The 16,722-nt window shown below is 51.7% G+C and overlaps 2 protein-coding genes across 2 annotated transcripts; one reads left to right on the top strand and one right to left on the bottom strand.

The window, feature by feature from the left end:
• Nucleotides 1–1,161: 1,161 nt before the first annotated feature.
• Nucleotides 1,162–7,841, bottom strand: CPXM1 (carboxypeptidase X, M14 family member 1). The gene is made up of 14 exons (XM_084774231.1): nt 7,596–7,841; nt 6,535–6,696; nt 6,302–6,411; nt 6,028–6,167; nt 5,831–5,921; nt 5,089–5,239; nt 4,916–5,004; nt 4,485–4,608; nt 4,207–4,403; nt 3,938–4,117; nt 3,556–3,853; nt 3,244–3,383; nt 1,577–1,679; nt 1,162–1,474 (listed from the first exon to the last, which is right to left on the bottom strand). Exons 1-14 carry the CDS (start codon nt 7,741–7,743, stop codon nt 1,233–1,235), a joined length of 2,175 nt encoding a protein of 724 aa, XP_084630357.1. The 5' UTR covers nt 7,744–7,841; the 3' UTR covers nt 1,162–1,232.
• An 8,062-nt stretch (nt 7,842–15,903) lies between these two features.
• Nucleotides 15,904–16,643, top strand: LOC311593154 (uncharacterized protein C20orf141; the record flags this gene model as incomplete). The annotated part of the gene is made up of 2 exons (XM_084774257.1): nt 15,904–16,318; nt 16,406–16,643. Exons 1-2 carry the CDS (start codon nt 16,161–16,163, stop codon nt 16,641–16,643), a joined length of 396 nt encoding a protein of 131 aa, XP_084630383.1. The 5' UTR covers nt 15,904–16,160.
• Between the last annotated feature and the right edge of the window lie 79 nt (nt 16,644–16,722).

Raw genomic sequence — 16,722 nt, 5'->3', positions numbered from 1 at the left:
TAAACTAAGACCTTTTAACAAATCCCCTTTTATTTGAGCTGCCTAGAGTAGATTCCATAGTCTGCAGCTAAAAATTCTGTGGTAGCTAGTGAAGGGAAAATGAAATGCAAAAGAGAGCAAACTCAGGAACGCAGTGGAGAGAGCGTTGCTGCTCTGAACTGAAAGGGGCCAGAAGTGTTGCCTGCATTTTACAGATTTCCTTGCCAGCTAAGTTAGTCAGCTCAGCATCAGCAAAACCCAAAACAAAGTCATAAACAGCAGCAAAGCAGGATGGCTCAATGAGCTTTGACTCCTGAGGTCCCCCTAGTAGGAGAGAACTGACTCCCTGAAAGTTGTCCTCTGATCTCTGCGCGCACACGGCACCCACGTTAAATAAATAAAATCTCAAATACCAACAAGAGTCAATAAACGCTATTAGCTTCCTGCTTTCTGGGTGAAATTCTCTTTCCCCCTTTTCTCATCTAGTAGTTTCAAGATCTTTATGCACTATTTCTAGTGTTGAATTCTTCTGTTTGGAGTCATTGTAATGGGTTGTTTTCTTGACAAGACAGATTCACACAATCCCTCCCTTAGGAGGATGGACACTAATCAAAGCCTATCATTTATCGCTACTCTCTGAACAGCTGATGGAGTGAATTCATACTCTTTGGACTCACCTCGAGTCCCTTGTCTACAACCCTATGCCCAGCTCACATCCACCTGAACTTCTAAACTACCTCTACTGAGTCCTTGACTGTTTGAGACCTTGCAGACCTGCATTTCCCCCCTTGAGTGTGACAGCCCTGTCTGCACTCCCAAACCAACTAACTGCCTTCCACCTCGGCATGCCTCAAGGTGTATTATAACCCGTCCCCTCCAAACTGGGAGCCCTAGAAGGCTGCGTACACTTGGCACCAAGCAGATGCTTACAGAAGTAATAGCACCTGCAGCAGAAATCAAAGAAGTTCTGCCAAGTCTCGGGTACAAGGTTTCAGGTGGGATCGTCTTTGCGTATGATGCCCTAGTGTGTACAAGTGCACGCACAATAGCAACTCAGAGGCAGGCTGAGACCGACCCTGGAGAAGGACCTGGGGCACAGAGAAAACAGGAACATCAGGCACCTAGAAGCTTTAATGAGCCAAAGCACCTCTTCTTCTGCCCTGCCCACCCCTCCTCCCTCTCCTCCCCCTCCTCCCTCAGTTCTGGACAGGTCCAGCCTGCCCAAGTATCTGGCTCTCTTCAGCTGAAGACATTTAATTTTTCCGTCCCCTCAGCCGCCTTAGCTTCCGCCGAAGGTCTGGGGGCATCTTAGCCTTTGCTGCCAGCAGCTCCCGAAGCCTCTGTTTGGGTGTCTTGGTGAGTCGGAAATCGCAGGGAACAGGGCCCTCTTCAAAGGTGACCCGACAGTGCTGTCTAACTGCATGGTAGCCCTCAGCACTGGCTGTCACCACGTAGTCCCCAGGTGTCAACAGTCGCCAGTAATCTCCGCCCCATGCTGAGAGGAGTAAAGGGGTGAGAGGTCAGGCAGGGTTCCCGGATCTTTAACTTCTGACCCGTCCAAGGGCCCCCAGCTCCTTCCTCCCTCTGCCACACACACCTGTTGTGACATCGTGGTTAATGCCCTCCACAGCAATGACCGCATCTGCAATCCCGAGCGCTGTGTCTTCATCCCGGACAACCCCGGCAATGCCCATGCGCACCTGGGTAGCAAAGGTTTTCAAGACTTTAAGAAATTTCTTCTTCTTCTCTCCTATTTTACATCCTGACTTCGGGTGCCCCGCCCCCATCCACTTCTCCTCTATCTCCCTTCAGAAGAGGGGACAACCATGACATATATGCCGAGGGCCTATGTCAGACCAGTTCAGGCTCCCCGGTTGTCAGTTCCGTCTGTGATCCCCCATGGGCTCAGGGTAGTTGACTCTGTGGGTTTTCTTGCGGTGTCCTTGACCCCTCTGGCTCCTACAGTCTTTCCTCCCCTCTTCTGCCGCATTCCCTGAGCTCTGCCAGATGTTTGAAGATTTTTGTTTTAAGGCACTTTCAATATATGTAGTCCAGGCTATCCCTGAACCCGATTCTCCTGGCTCCACTTTCCAAATTCTGGAATCACAGGTATGGCCACCTGACATCTGTAGAAACGTTTATCAAAACCTCGAGGTGGGTGGAAGATTTCAAGTTTGAGACTAGCCTGGACTACATGGCAAGACCCTGTCTTAAAAGCAACAAACAAACAACCCTTAAAGACACTTTTCCTTTACATAAGAGTGTGGCTTCATTAACTTTCTGGCTGTTGCCATGTAAGCCTGATAGGGTGGCAGGTGTACCATAAGCCTAAATGACAAAGTTTCTATTAAAATTATTTTCTAATCGCTAACTTATACGTGGTCCTTGGGCTTTCCATAGTGCGGTGGCGCTGTTATCAGTCATCTCTGTGTGCATCTCTCTGTGTATGCGCGTGAGTGTCTAGAGGTCAGATGGGGGCATCAGGGGTCTCTAATGCTTCCCACCTGTTTCTTCATGGCAGGGCCCGTCCCTGAACCTGGAGCGCACGCTTCACTAGGCTGGAAGCCAGTAAAGTGCAGCAATTCTTGTCTACCCAACTCAGAGCTGCGATCGCAGGTAGGCATGGGGATGCTCAACGTGTTACATGGCTGCTGGGATCTGAACGTCAGGCCTCTTTTTAAAATAATGTTTCTACGTGTATTTATCTTGTGTGTGCCCATGTTTATATGTGGGTGCACACATGCCATGGTAAGTGAGCTTATAGGAGTCAGTTCTCTCTTCCCACCGTGTGTGTGCCAGGACTGGACTTGGGTGTTAGGCTGTGCAGCAGGGACTTTACCTATGGGGCCATCGCACACTGGAAGATGTCTTTTGTAGAAGCCATGGACGCCATGCTCATATTCATAGGGATCTTGGTCCCTGAGGAATGTAACATTTCGTGCCAAGGCAGTTTTCACGTCTGAATAATGTTTTTTCTGACAAAAGCTATCCTGACAATGACAGGTTTGGGACAATTCTAGGGACCGTCCCGTAGCCTCAAGCTGCTCTGGCTTCTGGTTCCATCGGCTTACAACATCTGAAAACACCCCTACTAGCAAATTGCACTTCCTGTCCTAGATCATTCCAATCTGATGTCACATGTGGCCACAAATAGTAGAAATCTGATGCAGGTTAATACTGCTGGTGCCTGAGTTCTTTAAGGCACAGCTACTAGGCTGGCCAGGAAGAACTCGGGGAGGCCAGGACAGGGGACGTGGCTCCCACCTGCTCCAGGTAGGTGAGAAGGGCATCTTTGTTGTTTTCCCACTCTTGAGGCAACTCCTTCTCATGAGGGAACTTGTCACAGGACAGCTCCACAGTGACCTCAAAGCAATTGGTGTGTAGGTAGCTGAAGTCATTCATGCCTGGAGACACCAAAGACACTGGAGTGTTAATGGGTAGATAGGGGCCTCACTTTCCCAGTGCTCTTGAGAGACACGCAGAGTAGCGACTGACAGTAAGGTCTGTACATTATGAAAGACTATTATGGGATAGGTAGTTATGGAGACAGGACTAATTCCACTCCCAGGCACATACTCCCAGGAACTGTGTGCCAGTCGGCTCCATTGATGACATTGCCGTGCAAGGAGAAATCCTGGCTATGACAAGGCCGGCGATCCATGTCTTGCATGGCCCGATTAGTGCCAGCATAGACGGTGCTAAGCCAGCGAAAGACAGCATCATCAGGTGTCGGGGTGAGCTCACGAGCAGCCCACGGGGTCCGAGTCATGTCGAAAGGATAGGACACCACAAGCTCCCCCCCATGGAGATTGGCGCTCAGCACAAAGGGAATACGCTTCATCCATTTGATCACTGCCCATGTTTCCGGAGCCACCTAGACAAGGGAAGAGAGGATGGCCTGCACACAGAGACAAAGGGGTCTTAGGTGGCCCTCCAGCACTGCCCCCAGAAGACTCACGGTGGCATTGGGCAGCGTATAGTAAGCAGGCAGTGGCAGGTGATGGTTGGGGACAGTGTGGGGTACCAGTCCATCATCCTCTGCATACCACAGTGGGGTGTTGAGGTCAGCAAAATTGTGGTTGAGGTCAATGCCCTGGTGGGTCCAGCGACCCTCTGCCCAGCCCACCAGCTCTGAGCCCTGCCAAGAGAGGGTTTTGGTCAAGTCAAGGAGGCTCTGGGTACCACGGCAACAGGGACAGGGAGAGGCCCTTGTGCCAGTTGGCCTACCTTGTGGTAGGCGGTCTCATAGCCATCAGGATTCATAGAGGGCAATAGGTGAATCCGTGTCTCAGTAAGCAGCCGGGTCACCCGCGGGTCCCCACGCAGGAACTCGCGGCATAAGAACTGCATCAGAAGCAGAAGTAGCTCCCGCCCCAGGGCCTCGTTGCCATGCATACCAGCCACGTAGCGGACCTCGGGCTCTCCTGGAAACATACGGAGGCTCAGCGTCAGCTCGCACCATAGCCTGCCCCGTGCCCACCTCGTCCCGTGCCACCGAGCAGTACCCAGCTCGTGCTCCCCAGGCTGGTCTGACATCTCCATCACATATAGCTTCAGGCCCTGGTGGCTCTTCCCGATGCTGTAGATGCGGGTGATGTTAGGGCACTGGTCATTCACCTGTTTCATCAGCTGGGGAGGGGGGCAGGAGGTGGTTATGCACAGAAGGCAGACCCCCGCATAACCGTGGAAGGACTCACAGAGTCAGCGGTGGGCCACACGGGTGGCAGCAACAGGCTGGGAGGAGGCGACTGAAAAGGGATGGTGTCGTGACAAGGATAACGGGGGCAGAACTTAAGAGACTGAGAGGAGTAGGAAGAAGTGGGACACAGAGACAGGGGGCCCATGGGTAGTTATAGCCAGTTTGTCCTGGTGGGAAGGGGACAGGCAGGCCTCCTTCCGGGGCCATGGAAGTTGTATCCTAGGAGTTGTATCTGACCTTCCTCATAGCCTTATAATTGTGATGCCGGAAGTCCAGAGAGTCGGATGATCCTAGTGTGTGAGCCTCAGGGAACAGGTCATTAGGATCTGGTGGGAAGTGAGTTCCAGGTTAAAGGTTAGTTCAAGCCCTGATCAAGCCCTTGCCCATACAGCCTATGCCCAGCTGCCCACCTGAGACTGGACAGGCGAGGATCTCTGCCCGGAGGCAAGACGCGCCTTCCTGGAACCAGGTCTGAGGCAGCAGGCGGATGAAGCGAGCCACCTGAGGCTCTGGCAGGAGGTTCAACACTGGGGTCTCTGGGTCTGAATTGGCAGGAAACACCTGGGGATATGGAGTCCCTTGCTTAGGCTCAGACCTGCCACTGGCTCAAGATCCACGGAGGGAATTAAGGCTCCCGTATTCACAAGCCGACCCTTCCTCGTGGGGTCACCTGGAGACATGCACCCTACCAAACATGGACCTCCATTTCCACAGGGGGTAACCTTGGGCAGCTGTGTTTTCTGGCATGGCCTCGGCTCATTAGAGCAACATACCCGTTCTGCAGTTTTGTACAAAAGAGGTCCATGAGAAAGCCATGAACAGGCAAGAAGTAAATAAGCCAGAGGCTTATGGTCAGAAGGGTGTCCCAGAAAGAAGCTGCAGCACTTACCCCACGGCAGAGTTAATGGGGGCTATCCCAAAGGAGCTCGTGCTGGGTAAATAACTGCCTTGAGCATGCGTGAAGTCCTGGATTTGAGCTTTAGCGCTGCAAAAAAACCCCAACTTCCTCCTACAGCCTACCTGTGTATCTGTTTTTTATGGGTAGAGAATTCTAGCCCTAGCCCAGAACCCTGATGGACCAGGTCCCAGCCACTATGGGGTCACTTACCACGTCCATCCCACTACTGTGACGGCCACTATGGGGTCACTTACCATGTCCATCCCACTACTGTGATTCTTACTGCTCCACCAGGTCTGACTGTCGTTGCTGAACTGGACCTTGTATGATGTAACCCAGTCGTACCTGGCCGCAGAGAAAAGGAGAAATATTAGTGCCCAGTAGTGACACTGCAGTACTTCCGTATCCGTCCACTACCAACTTCCAGGCTAAAAGTTTTAGCCTGCCTCACCTCCACACAGAGTTTCTGCCCTGCGTAACAATGCCCGCAAAGCGGACAGGATTCTTAGCGTCCACCTGAAACCAAGGCTCGGCGTCTTGTTGCTCTGCACACCAAGCCCCATCATACAGGTCGCCGTCCTCCAGACCTGACTGTGGACACAAGATCATGGTGACGAAGCCCTTGGGGGGCCCACAGAGAAGGGCTAGGATGAGGGGAAAGAGGGGGAAGCTCCCAAGGCTGCGCTTCCCTACCCCTCAGACCTGGAGGGGCCACAGCAGCTGACCTGGATATTGAGCCGTCCTCGGTGTGGCCCAAGACCAAAGGACTGGCTGCTGGAGGCCTCGAGCTGGCTGTCTGAAACCTGCAAGGACTCCAGGCCTAGGGGGGGACATCCTGCGGGGGGGGGGGGAGAGAAGGACAGGACAGAGAGACTCGATTAGACAGAGGGAGACCAGACAGCTCAAGAGCTGAGCCCCAGCTTGGTCATAGGCTAGGCAGGGCCCCTGGAAACAATACCTGGCTCTTGTTTCTCAGGGAGAGTGAGGGTCTTCTCTGGGCTGGTAGTCACCACAGGCCGGGCAGTCCCCAAAGGACGGGGCTGCCTTAGCTTCTTTCGCTTCTTGACAATGATCTTTTTCTTCTTGATGACCCGCAGCCGGACATGCTGGTCTGAGGTCTCTAGGGTACCAGGAGGCAACATACCAGGAGAGGGAAGATTGCCGCGAGACCCAGATGGAAAGGTCTGTTAGCCCAAGAAGGCATCTGAGCATATAGGACCCCCCCCCCCCACGACAATTACTGACATCCTAGCATGGCCTCAAGGCCTGTTGTCATCTGACCCCAACATGCTTCTTTTAGTCAGTTCCTTGGTGCTTCCTTCTTTACACAAGTACATCTTTGGCCGGCGTCTCCTCTGGCTCTCTGATCTGGCAGAGAGCGACATCCGCGACATCGAGCCATTAGGACCTGGTCACTCTAAAGATGTCAGTTTAGCTTTTAAGCTCCAGGCCTTGTCCCAGCCAGTCCGTCTTCAGAAATACTACCTCCTACCGATTTTGTGTGCCCTCCCTCCCCCTCCCCCAACTCACGCCATCCTTAGCTTCAGACTAGGCCTCTGTTCTCAAGTCAGTGCTTGGCCTACCTGCTGGCCTCAGAGCTCCCAACTTGCCACAGGCAGAAGTTGGGAGCCCAGAAAGTCTGCCTGTACCCATCAGGAGACAGTGACACTTTCGTCCATGAAGCGGCATCTCCCTGTCTTTCCCCCTCAAGTCCTTGGCCTTCAACTCTGTCATGCATAGGCTTACTCTGCCCCCTTTAGTCTGGTGTCTCTTCTTTCTTGAGTTCCTGCAGATCCTGGCCTCAGTTTCTTCATTTGTGAAGAGGGAAGGCTGGAGTCGGGGCGGCCAGCATCCCACTGGGCCTGCCCTAAGACTGCTGACTAGGTCTGACCAGAATAGGGTTGCTGAGTCAGCAGCCATTGCACAGGGCTGTCCCGGTTCACAGGACCGGCTGGGGGACCCAGCTTGGGGAGTGGGGTCTGGCCTGCCCAGCAGCCAACTGTGGGTCCCAGAGCTCACCATTTGCCTTCGTGGAGGGCTGTGCAACGCTGCGATGTGGAGCTAGGGTTGAGCCCGGCGCCAGGCCCAGCACTGAGGCGCTGGGCGCCCCCAGACCCAGACCGACGGAAAGCGCAAAGGCAGTCACGGCGAGCAGGAGACCCCACATAGCGGGCTGGGTCGGCGGGTGCGCTGTGCCGAAGCTGTTGGTGGGTTCTCTTCTTCCTGCGGGCCTCTGCGGAGCCCCCCGCCCCTTCCTGCCCGCCCGCCCTCCGCCGCCCCACGCCCCTCTGCAGCCTCTGGCCCGCCCACAACCACTCTCTAGAATCCGACGACCTAGCAGAGGGGAGGGCGGGCTGCGGAGAGCCGCGAGGTCCCCGGGCGGCGGTGGACTTCGGCGAGCCGCGAGGACCCCCGGCGGCGGCGGGCTGGGGCCTGCCCAGGACCCAGTGCCGCAGCCTTTCCGGTGCCCGGCCTTTCACAGACTGCAAAGCCGCCACACATTCCGCTCGACCGTGCGCGCCCATACCACCGCAGGCGCCTATACTGGCAGCTTTGCACGTGGTCTGAATTTTAGGCAAACTTCAGTTTGCAGACTGGTAAACTGAGGCTCAAAGCGGAGGCTAGTTTACGTACGTGGCCAAGGTAGCAAAGCTGTGCCTCGGGTGCCTTGGTGGGGCTGTAGGGCAGAGTGGGAAAGACCGCAGGAAAGCAGTAGGGTGGAGTCGGGTGGGGTTCAGGGCTGCGGGGATGAGGATGAGGGGTCCTCCATTAATCCCAAAGACAACCCATGGGGCGCAAAGAGGGGCGGCGCTTCCCCTCGTCACCACCATCTTCAGTCCGCCTCTTCTCTTTTTCCCTCCCTTGGCTGCCACGTTTTGGGGTTACATAACTCGAGGAAGGCAGCCAGAGCTGATAACCGGGAGGGCTGGCGTCAAGAACCGAGAGGCTAAGGCTTAATGCGCTTTCCGGTCTTCCCCCCATTCCACCTCCTTCCTCTCATCCTCCAGGAGTTCTCAGACCCGTGTCTTAACCAGGACACCTCTGGGTTCCCACCACACCTGAGCCACCCACCCAAAAGAGAGGCCTGTGCCACTGGTGCTTGCCTTGCCTTCGCTGCTGTTCCCACTAGAAGTGTCACCCAGAGGTGGCTAGGACCCCTAAGAAAAAGTTGCAGGGCCACAGTCTATGTAAACAAACTGAGGAACCTCAAGTCGTCAAGTCCGCACCTTTGTGGCAACATAAAGACAATCAGGGGTCTGGTGGAAATGCGCGCGAGCAAGAGCGGGGCTCCTAAACGGAGGCCACCTCTCTCGGAGGGACCATGCTAAGGGAATAAGCCCTGCCATCTGGGGCAACCATGGCACTGCAGAAAGAGGGGCAGAGAACCGAGAAAGGAGCGATCATCATCGAGGACCAAGACAGGGCCAAGTCCCTTCTTAGCGCTCCCACCTAAGCAGCAGTGCTAGGTCCAGGTCACCAGAAAGAGGCCTGGAGAAGTTTAGGAGAGCCTCTCTGTCCTAATTTCCTTTCTGTTGCCGTGAGAAAACACTCTGCCTAAAAGCTACCTAAAAAAAAAGGGGGGGGGGGTTGTTTCTGTTCACAGGTTCATTCAGGGAAGTCGAGGCGGAACTCAAGCAGGAACTTGGAACAGAAACCAGAAAAAAGGCCTGGCTGGTTAGCTATCAGGCCCACGCTTCGCTAGTTTTTTTTTTTGGTACCACCCAGAACCTCCATCTAGGGAATGGTACTGCCCACAGTGGGCTAGGCCCTCCTACATCGCTTAGCAGTCAAGAAACCCTCCATAGGCCGGTCTTCATCTTTGCAGTTCCCCAATTAGGTTTTCCTTCCCGATGTATCAAGATGGCAATAAAAGCTAACAGGATATGCTTTAAAGAGCCGACTTCCTGCGCCCAGGGCCAATACACATATGCAAGAGCGCAGGCTCAGTGCGACCTTGAGTTACAGGCCACTACCTGAACAAAGAGAGAGAGCTTCTGGCCTTCCACCTAAAACCCCACACCTAGCCAGGTCATCCCGGGGAGCTGTAAAAAGGAAGGAGGAGACAGGAGTACTAACTACAGGGCATCTCAGACTCAGCCCCGACATCTCCATTCTAAACTCCATCTCAAAGCTCCTTATGCCCCACACAGTCTCTGAACCCCTTGGAATCTACTCACACCCCTCTTACTAGGATACGGCCTCTGGGTATTTGGGATTGCAAAGGCAAGAGGCCCCCAAGACCGATTTTTAAAAACCATGACTCTCGGAACAAAAGGGCACCGGCCGCCTACAGAGCCTGGACTCTTATCTCCAAGAGCCACACGGAGGATCTTTGGGAATAACCTGGGTGAGGCACCTGCCCAAAAGAGATTTTAGTTTAAGGCACAGGTTGGGATCAAGAGTTCCAGGAAAGCATGAGCAGGACAGCAAGATTTCATCTCAAAATGAAACATTAAAGAATATAATGAATAAATAAAATTCTGATGCCATTTTGCCTTTGGTTATATGAGTCTTTTTCTACGCAGGGAGCACCAGTAATTTTAATTTCACGTGCACTGTGAACGGATAGGACTATATGGGTTCAGCGTAGCCCAGTGTCTCAGTTAGGATTTTGTTGTTGTGAAGAGACAAAATGAACACGGCAACTCTTATAGAGGAAAACATTTCACTGAGGCTGGCTTATTATGGTTTAGAGGTTTAGTCTACCATCATCAGGCAGGAAGTATGGCGGCATGCAGGCAGACATGGTGCTGGAGAGACCTTAAAGTTCTACATCTGGACCCTCAGGCAGCAGGAAGAGACTGCCATCTGAGACCTCCAAGCCTACCCTCTAGTGACACACCTCCTCCAACAAAGCCATACCTTCTAATAATGCCACTTCCTATGGACCTATGAGAGCCATTGTCTTTCAAAACACCACACCAAGACTAATCTCTGTGTATCTCAGAATGACCTTAGACTTCTGATCCTCCTGACTCTGCCTTACAGGCATGATGAACCACTATATGCAGTTTATTAAAAGTTGTATGATTTAGGCTCTCTGATCCTCCCTGGTCAGCCTTATGGGCACCTGGTCACTAGGGCTGCCTTCAACTCCGGTAAAGTGGATATTGTTGCATCCTTGACTTCAACTACATGGTCTCCATGTTCCAATATGAATCCACCCATGGCAAGTTCCTTGGAATAGTCAAGGTTGAGAACAGGAAATTAGTCATCAATGGGAAGACAGTCTCCATCTTCCAGGGGCAGGATCCTGCCTACATCAAATGGATGATGCTGGTGCCAAGTTTATTGTGGCATCAACTGGTGTCTTTAGCACCGTGGAGAAGGCTGGGAACCACTTGAAGGATGGAGGCAAAAGTCATCATCTTTGCCCCTTCTGCTAATGCCCCATGTTTGTGATGGGAAGGAACCGTGAGAAGTAAGACACTCACTCAAGATGTCAGCAGTGCTTCCTGCACCACTGCTTAGCACCATGCCCCACCCACTGGCCAAGGTCATCCATGACAACTTTGGCATCATCGGGGGACCATAGCACACGATATCAGCACCATCCAAAAATCCATGGACAACCTCTTTGGAAAAGTGTGTTGTGTGTGATGGTTGTGGGAGTTTACGGAATATCATCCTGCATTCACTGGCACTGCCAAGGCAGTGGGTAAGGTCGTGCCAGCACTGAGCAGGAAGCTCACTGGCATGGCCTGCCATGCTCCCACCCACAATGTGCCTGTTATAGACCTGACCTGCCATTTGGAGAAAGCTGCCAAGCATGAATACCTAGGGGATGGTGAAGGGGCTGGAGAGATGGTCAGTGGTTAAAAGCACTTGCTCTCTCAGATGACCAGAACTCACAAAGTGGCTCACACCATCTGAAGCTCCAGTTCTGGGGGATCTGGCACCCTCTTCTGATCTCTGCAGGCACCAGGCACACACATGGTATACTGACATACGTGCAGGCAAAACACCCATACACAGACAATAAATGTAAAATTCTTTTTGTTTTTGTTTTTGTTTTTGTTTTTGGAGACAAGGTTTCTCTGTGGAGCCCTAGCTGTCCTGGACTTACTCTGTAGACCAGGCTGGCCTCGAACTCACAGAGATCCACCTGCCTCTGCCTCCCAAGCACTGAGATTAAAGGCGTGCACCACCACAGCTGGCATAAAATTATTCTTAAAAGGTGGTGAAGTAGGCATCGGAGGCCCTACAGGGCATTTGGGGCTATATGAGGAGGAACAGGCTGTTTCCCATGACTTTAGCATGCCCACTCTTTCACCCTTGATGCTGGGGCTGCCATTGCTCTCAATAACGACATTGTGTAGCTCATATCCTGGTAGGACAATGCATTTGGCTACAGCTTCAGGGTGGTGAAGCTTACCATCCACATGGCCTCCAAGGAGTTAGGAGTCCTGGACCACCCACCAGGAAGAGCAAGAAAGGAAGAGAAAGGCCATTGGCTGCTCCCAAGTCCCTCTCCCAACTCAGTCCCCAACATGCTGAGCATCTCCTGCCACTGTTTTTATCCCAAGCCCCCAGAAGAAGCGGGGAGCTAAAGAAGCCCCACTCCCTTGAATAACATCGTTAAAGTTCACTACATCAGGGGAAAAGGGTTTCTTTTCTTTTCTTTTTTTTTTCTATTTGAAACTTCAAAAACTAACTTTCAAATATTCTTCCTCTATTTTTGTTAGCTTCTTCTAGTTTCTTAGAATTTCTTATTCTACTTTTTGGAGAGTTTCCTAAACAGTTCCCCCAGGAGTGAGCTGTGCCATCAATGAATTCCACTGCTGACTTTGACCTCCAGTAACTGATCATGGGGTTGCTTCATTGCCAAGCTGTGGGTGACTAAGTAGCCATCTGGGAATCAAGACCCTCCCTCCAATCCTTTTTCTCAGCTCGTGGTTCTGTCATATTTTAATGCATCAGCACTGCCCTGGTGAATCCTACCTTAGCAATGCTATTCAAGGGAGTGGTGCTTCCTAAGCCCCCCACTTCTTCTGAGGGTCTGGGGTGAAGACTGTGCCAGGAGATGCTGATGCTTTTCTGGAGTCGCCAGGACCACTCTCTTGCTCAGTGGCTTATGAGACTTCACAAAAGTACTTATACTGAAGGTCACCGCTTATGGGCAAGAAAGGTTGCAGGCAGATTAAAGCCGACAATAGAAGAGTGTACACTGGGCAGGGTACAGGAAAGACTGGGAGCGAGCTTCCTGTTGCTAACCTGAAGACGGAATCAAGTAGCCACTGCTTACTCTTTCCAGCAGTGTGCGTGACACATGCACCAGGGACTGTTAGTAAGAAAATTCACTGGGGCCTTGGTGTCCAGGTTTTACTGGAGATCAGTCATACAAGTATAGTTGACTGCCCATGTTGGTTGAGTCTGAACGTTCTAGAAGCCAGGGTAAGCCTAGTTTCAGGTCTAAGTCCCCAAGAAAAATCACATTGTTGAGATAGACTATTTGATGTGGACCAACACATCTCTGGGCTTTTTTTTGGGTTTTGTTGTTTTTTTGTTTTTGTTTGTTTGTTTTGGGTTTTGTTGTTTGCTTGGTTTGGTTTTTCAAGACAGGGTTTCTCTGTGTAACCTCAGTTGACCTGGACTCTCTTTGTAGGCCAGCCTGGCCTTGAACTCACAAAGATCCATCTGTCACTGTCTGCTCTGCTGGGATTACAGGTGTGCACCACTGCATCCATCCTTAAGACATCTGTGTAAACAGAGACATTTATATTGAACAGGCTAATATTGAACAGGCTATCACAAGGACTTACAGATTAGCTCCTTAGAGAGCCTGGCAAGAGCCAATCAATTTTGAGGCTTTTTTAAAAAAGAAAAAAGCCATATCCATGTGTGTGCAGGTTGCCCAAAGAGGGTATTAGATGTCCTGGAGCTGGAGTTATACGAAGTTGTGAGCCACCTGATGTGGGTGCTGAGAACTGAACTCTGGTCCTCTGGAAGAGTGGGGAGTGCTCTTAACCACCAAGCTCTCTCCGGCCCCAAGCCAAAGTGTTTTTATGAATGAACATGATACAAATACTCCAGATTTATTGAATCCTTTACTACACAAGATTGCCATATGTTGTTGATTCCCCACAGAGGCCTCCTATACCAACAGTGTGCCCACCCTACTGTTGTTTGCTGTTCATAAATCATAGCTATTTTCTTTCTTCTACAGACAGAAGCCCTCAGCAGGCAGGAGTTGATTTCCATGCTAAAAGCTACAGCTCTCCCACCTCTATCTCCATCTTCCCTTTCCTCCATGGAAGAGGTGTCACCAATGACTGATGTGATGGGATCAGCTCTATAGGAAACGTCACTGTTCTTGGAGCTGTCCACAAGGTCAGCTAAACTCCAGACAAAACCATATGCTAGCTTTGCTCTTTCCTCTGCCCTGTTCTCCTTCCTCATCTCCTAATTTTTTTTTCTTCTGAAAACAACCCCAGTGTCTGAGTAGAACATCTGTTTAAGAGCCCATGGTCTGCCTTAGAACCCAACATTAGGCTCAAGACCTGGCATACCAGGGTCACTTTGATCATTGAATGAAAAATAAACTGAGAAAACTCCAAGTAGAATTCCCCTACAAATTATGCAGAGCACCTTGCACAAACGAAACCTTAAAGAGTATTAGTCACACATCCAACTCCCAACCCCTTGCATATGTGGCTACTTCCGCTTGGTAGAACTGTCACGACTTGACTCTCAACTCCATAGTCCAGGAATACAATCTTGTGGCTGAACCAAAAATGAGCAAACTGGTGGAACTGGCAATTTTAAACCTAAATGCTAATTTTCTCATTTTCGAAGACAAGTGAGACTTAGACAAAAAACAAAACAAAACAAAAAACCAACAGGATCCTCTGTTGTATCCTATGTCCCTATAGAAAAATCTATACCAGAAACACAGTTCCCAGGCAATCAAAAAGCAATTGGTGAGTGACATTAAGGGCACATGGCACTGGCTCTATGGCCTGTCAAGTCCACCAACACCAAACATGTCAAGGCCATGAGACCTGGGTCTTTGTGAGTGGGGGAAGGGGGGGGGAGATAGTTCCTGGGAGGCAGCTTAATGCTCTTTCTATCATTTTCACCCAGTCTCTCCTTTCCCTGGGAGCTGAGCTGTCAGTGTTTCCCCCACCCCAGCCCCTCCCACCCCAGCCCCTCCCACCCCAGCCCCTCCCACCCCAGCCCCTCCCACCCCAGCCCCTCCCACCCCAGCCCCTCCCACCCCAGCCCCTTCGGTTTTCCTTCCAAGTATGAATAACATTTACATTTATGTCACTTCTATTCTTTTTACTAGATTGACCGTGTATTTAGTAGCTCTGTGGCCACCTTGCCCCACCCCCATACACAGCTTCAGTGGGAATAAGTTTATTCGTATTGAATAATTGTAAGCAGTAATGGTGATCAATCTACTTATTCCAAGTTTATTCCTCAATTTCATTTCTAGGTGACAGCCTGGACTTCCCGTTTGGGTTTTATGTGAGGTATAGTAGTGCCTGCCTGCATTTCCAGCACTCAGGAGGATGAGGCAGAGTCTCTGAGAGTTTGAGAGCAGCCTGCATCTCCTGTTGATTTCAGGGTCAGCCGAGAACACTTGAAGAGATCTTGTTTCAGAACAACTTGCGGGGATGATGCTGTGGGCCTCTTAGATTCACAACCTCTTTCTTCTTTCTTTCTATTTTCTGGGCAGCAACTCACTATATAGTCCAGCCTGGCCTTAAAATCAGTCTTTGTGCCTCAGCCTTCTTCTGAGCACTGAAATTAAGGCATAAGATACCATGCACAGCTTTCTGCCCCATTTCTGAAACTATAACACCTCTCAAACTGCACTACTTAAACTGTCTGAACAGCATCTCCTGCCCCCAGCCCTCACCCAGCAGCCTAGGTTGCATCCCAGAAAAGCCCTTTTCTGCATCCCTGAGTTGCAGGCCTGATTTTCTCACTGCCATCAACACCCCACAGGCCTCACCCCACTGTCAGGAAAGAGAATCGGACACACAAAAATTAAATGACTGAATGACATCCCAGACACATGGCTCGGAGAACATTCTGGAAGAAGCAACCTCTACTCTACTGGGCAGAAGCCCAAGCAGTCGTGGTGCCAGCATGTTTTCCTGACAACCCAGAACCTATGGGAAGTCCCCGGTGCAGAGGACTATTAGCCAAGCCAAGGGGCTGAGTCTTAGTTCTCAGAAAACACTGATGTGCTAGCTGAGCCCCGCCTAGGCCACCAGTGCTTATGAGGTAAGACAAACTATTGTCCTGTCCTTAGCTCAGGGCCCTACCTGGCAATAGGTCACAATACCCCAGGTGTCCAAATCTAGAACGGTTGACGCAAGGTGGGAGGAGGTGAGGAGGGTTGAAGATGTGGGGTAGGAGTGGGAAGGAGGAGATCCCCAAAGAGCCTAGTTTCTTGCTTTCTGAGCTCACCCTTGAACGTAGGCCAAGGCCCTCCTCGCTCCCCGACTCTAGCTCTTCCTAATACACGCCAAGACTCAGCTCTGCTTACCTATGCCCAAAGCCCTTAGAGAGCCCTCCTACCCCCTCCCAGGGGTGAGAAGAGCGGAGAGGGGTTGACTTGGTCAGTGAGTCATGTGTGCCCCCTGGGGCTTCAGCCGCGCCCAGTTCCTAGACAGTATCCTAGGGCTGGGGGCACTAGGAGTGACAATTCGAACAGTCTTCTCAACCGCTGGCCTAGCCCTGCTGCTCCTGCTGCTGGTCAGCTTCCTTGCTTTTGACCTGCTCCATGGGTAAGTGGCAGCAGCCTGGCAGGTGGGTGCCACAAGCCCAGGGGCAGATGAGCACGTGCCTTGAGCTGCTGTCTTCTCTCTCCACAGGCCTACAGGTACCACCCTGCCACCACACAGACTTCTCCCAGTGGGTCAGAGCCAGGGGGCTGGTGAAGGTCCAGGACAGCAGGCAGTTCCCCTCTTCCTAACAGGGACAGTCACCGGACTGTTCAGCCTCCAGGACGCACTGTTCTTGCTCTTGCTGGGCCTGGGCCTGTTCTTGGGAGGCACTGGTATACCCTTAACCCTGCTGGGCCTGGCTTTCTGTCTCCATCCATGGGCCTGAGGATCCTCCTGAAACTGAATGCCTCCTAAAAACTACGCTAGCCATTCTGCTTCTTCGCGTTCCTCCTCCTCCATCCTGA

The sequence above is a fragment of the Acomys minous genome (assembly GCF_964271855.1).
Source record: "Acomys minous genome assembly, chromosome: 3".
Lineage (NCBI taxonomy): Eukaryota > Metazoa > Chordata > Mammalia > Rodentia > Muridae > Acomys > Acomys minous.
The sequence above is the reverse complement of the archived record's forward strand: the minus strand, read 5'-3'. Positions and strand labels throughout refer to the sequence as shown.

Coding starts and splice junctions, on each gene's coding strand:
- CPXM1 (XM_084774231.1), bottom strand. CDS start 7,743: ATGTGGGGTCTCCTGCTCGCCGTGACTGCCTTTGCGCTTTCCGTCGGT. Junction 5,922..6,027: donor GGCAGAAACTCTGTGTGGAG/GTGAGGCAGGCT, acceptor CTCTGCGGCCAG/GTACGACTGGGTTACATCAT. Junction 1,680..3,243: donor TTCTCACCTACCTGGAGCAG/GTGGGAGCCACG, acceptor TTTGCTACCCAG/GTGCGCATGGGCATTGCCGG.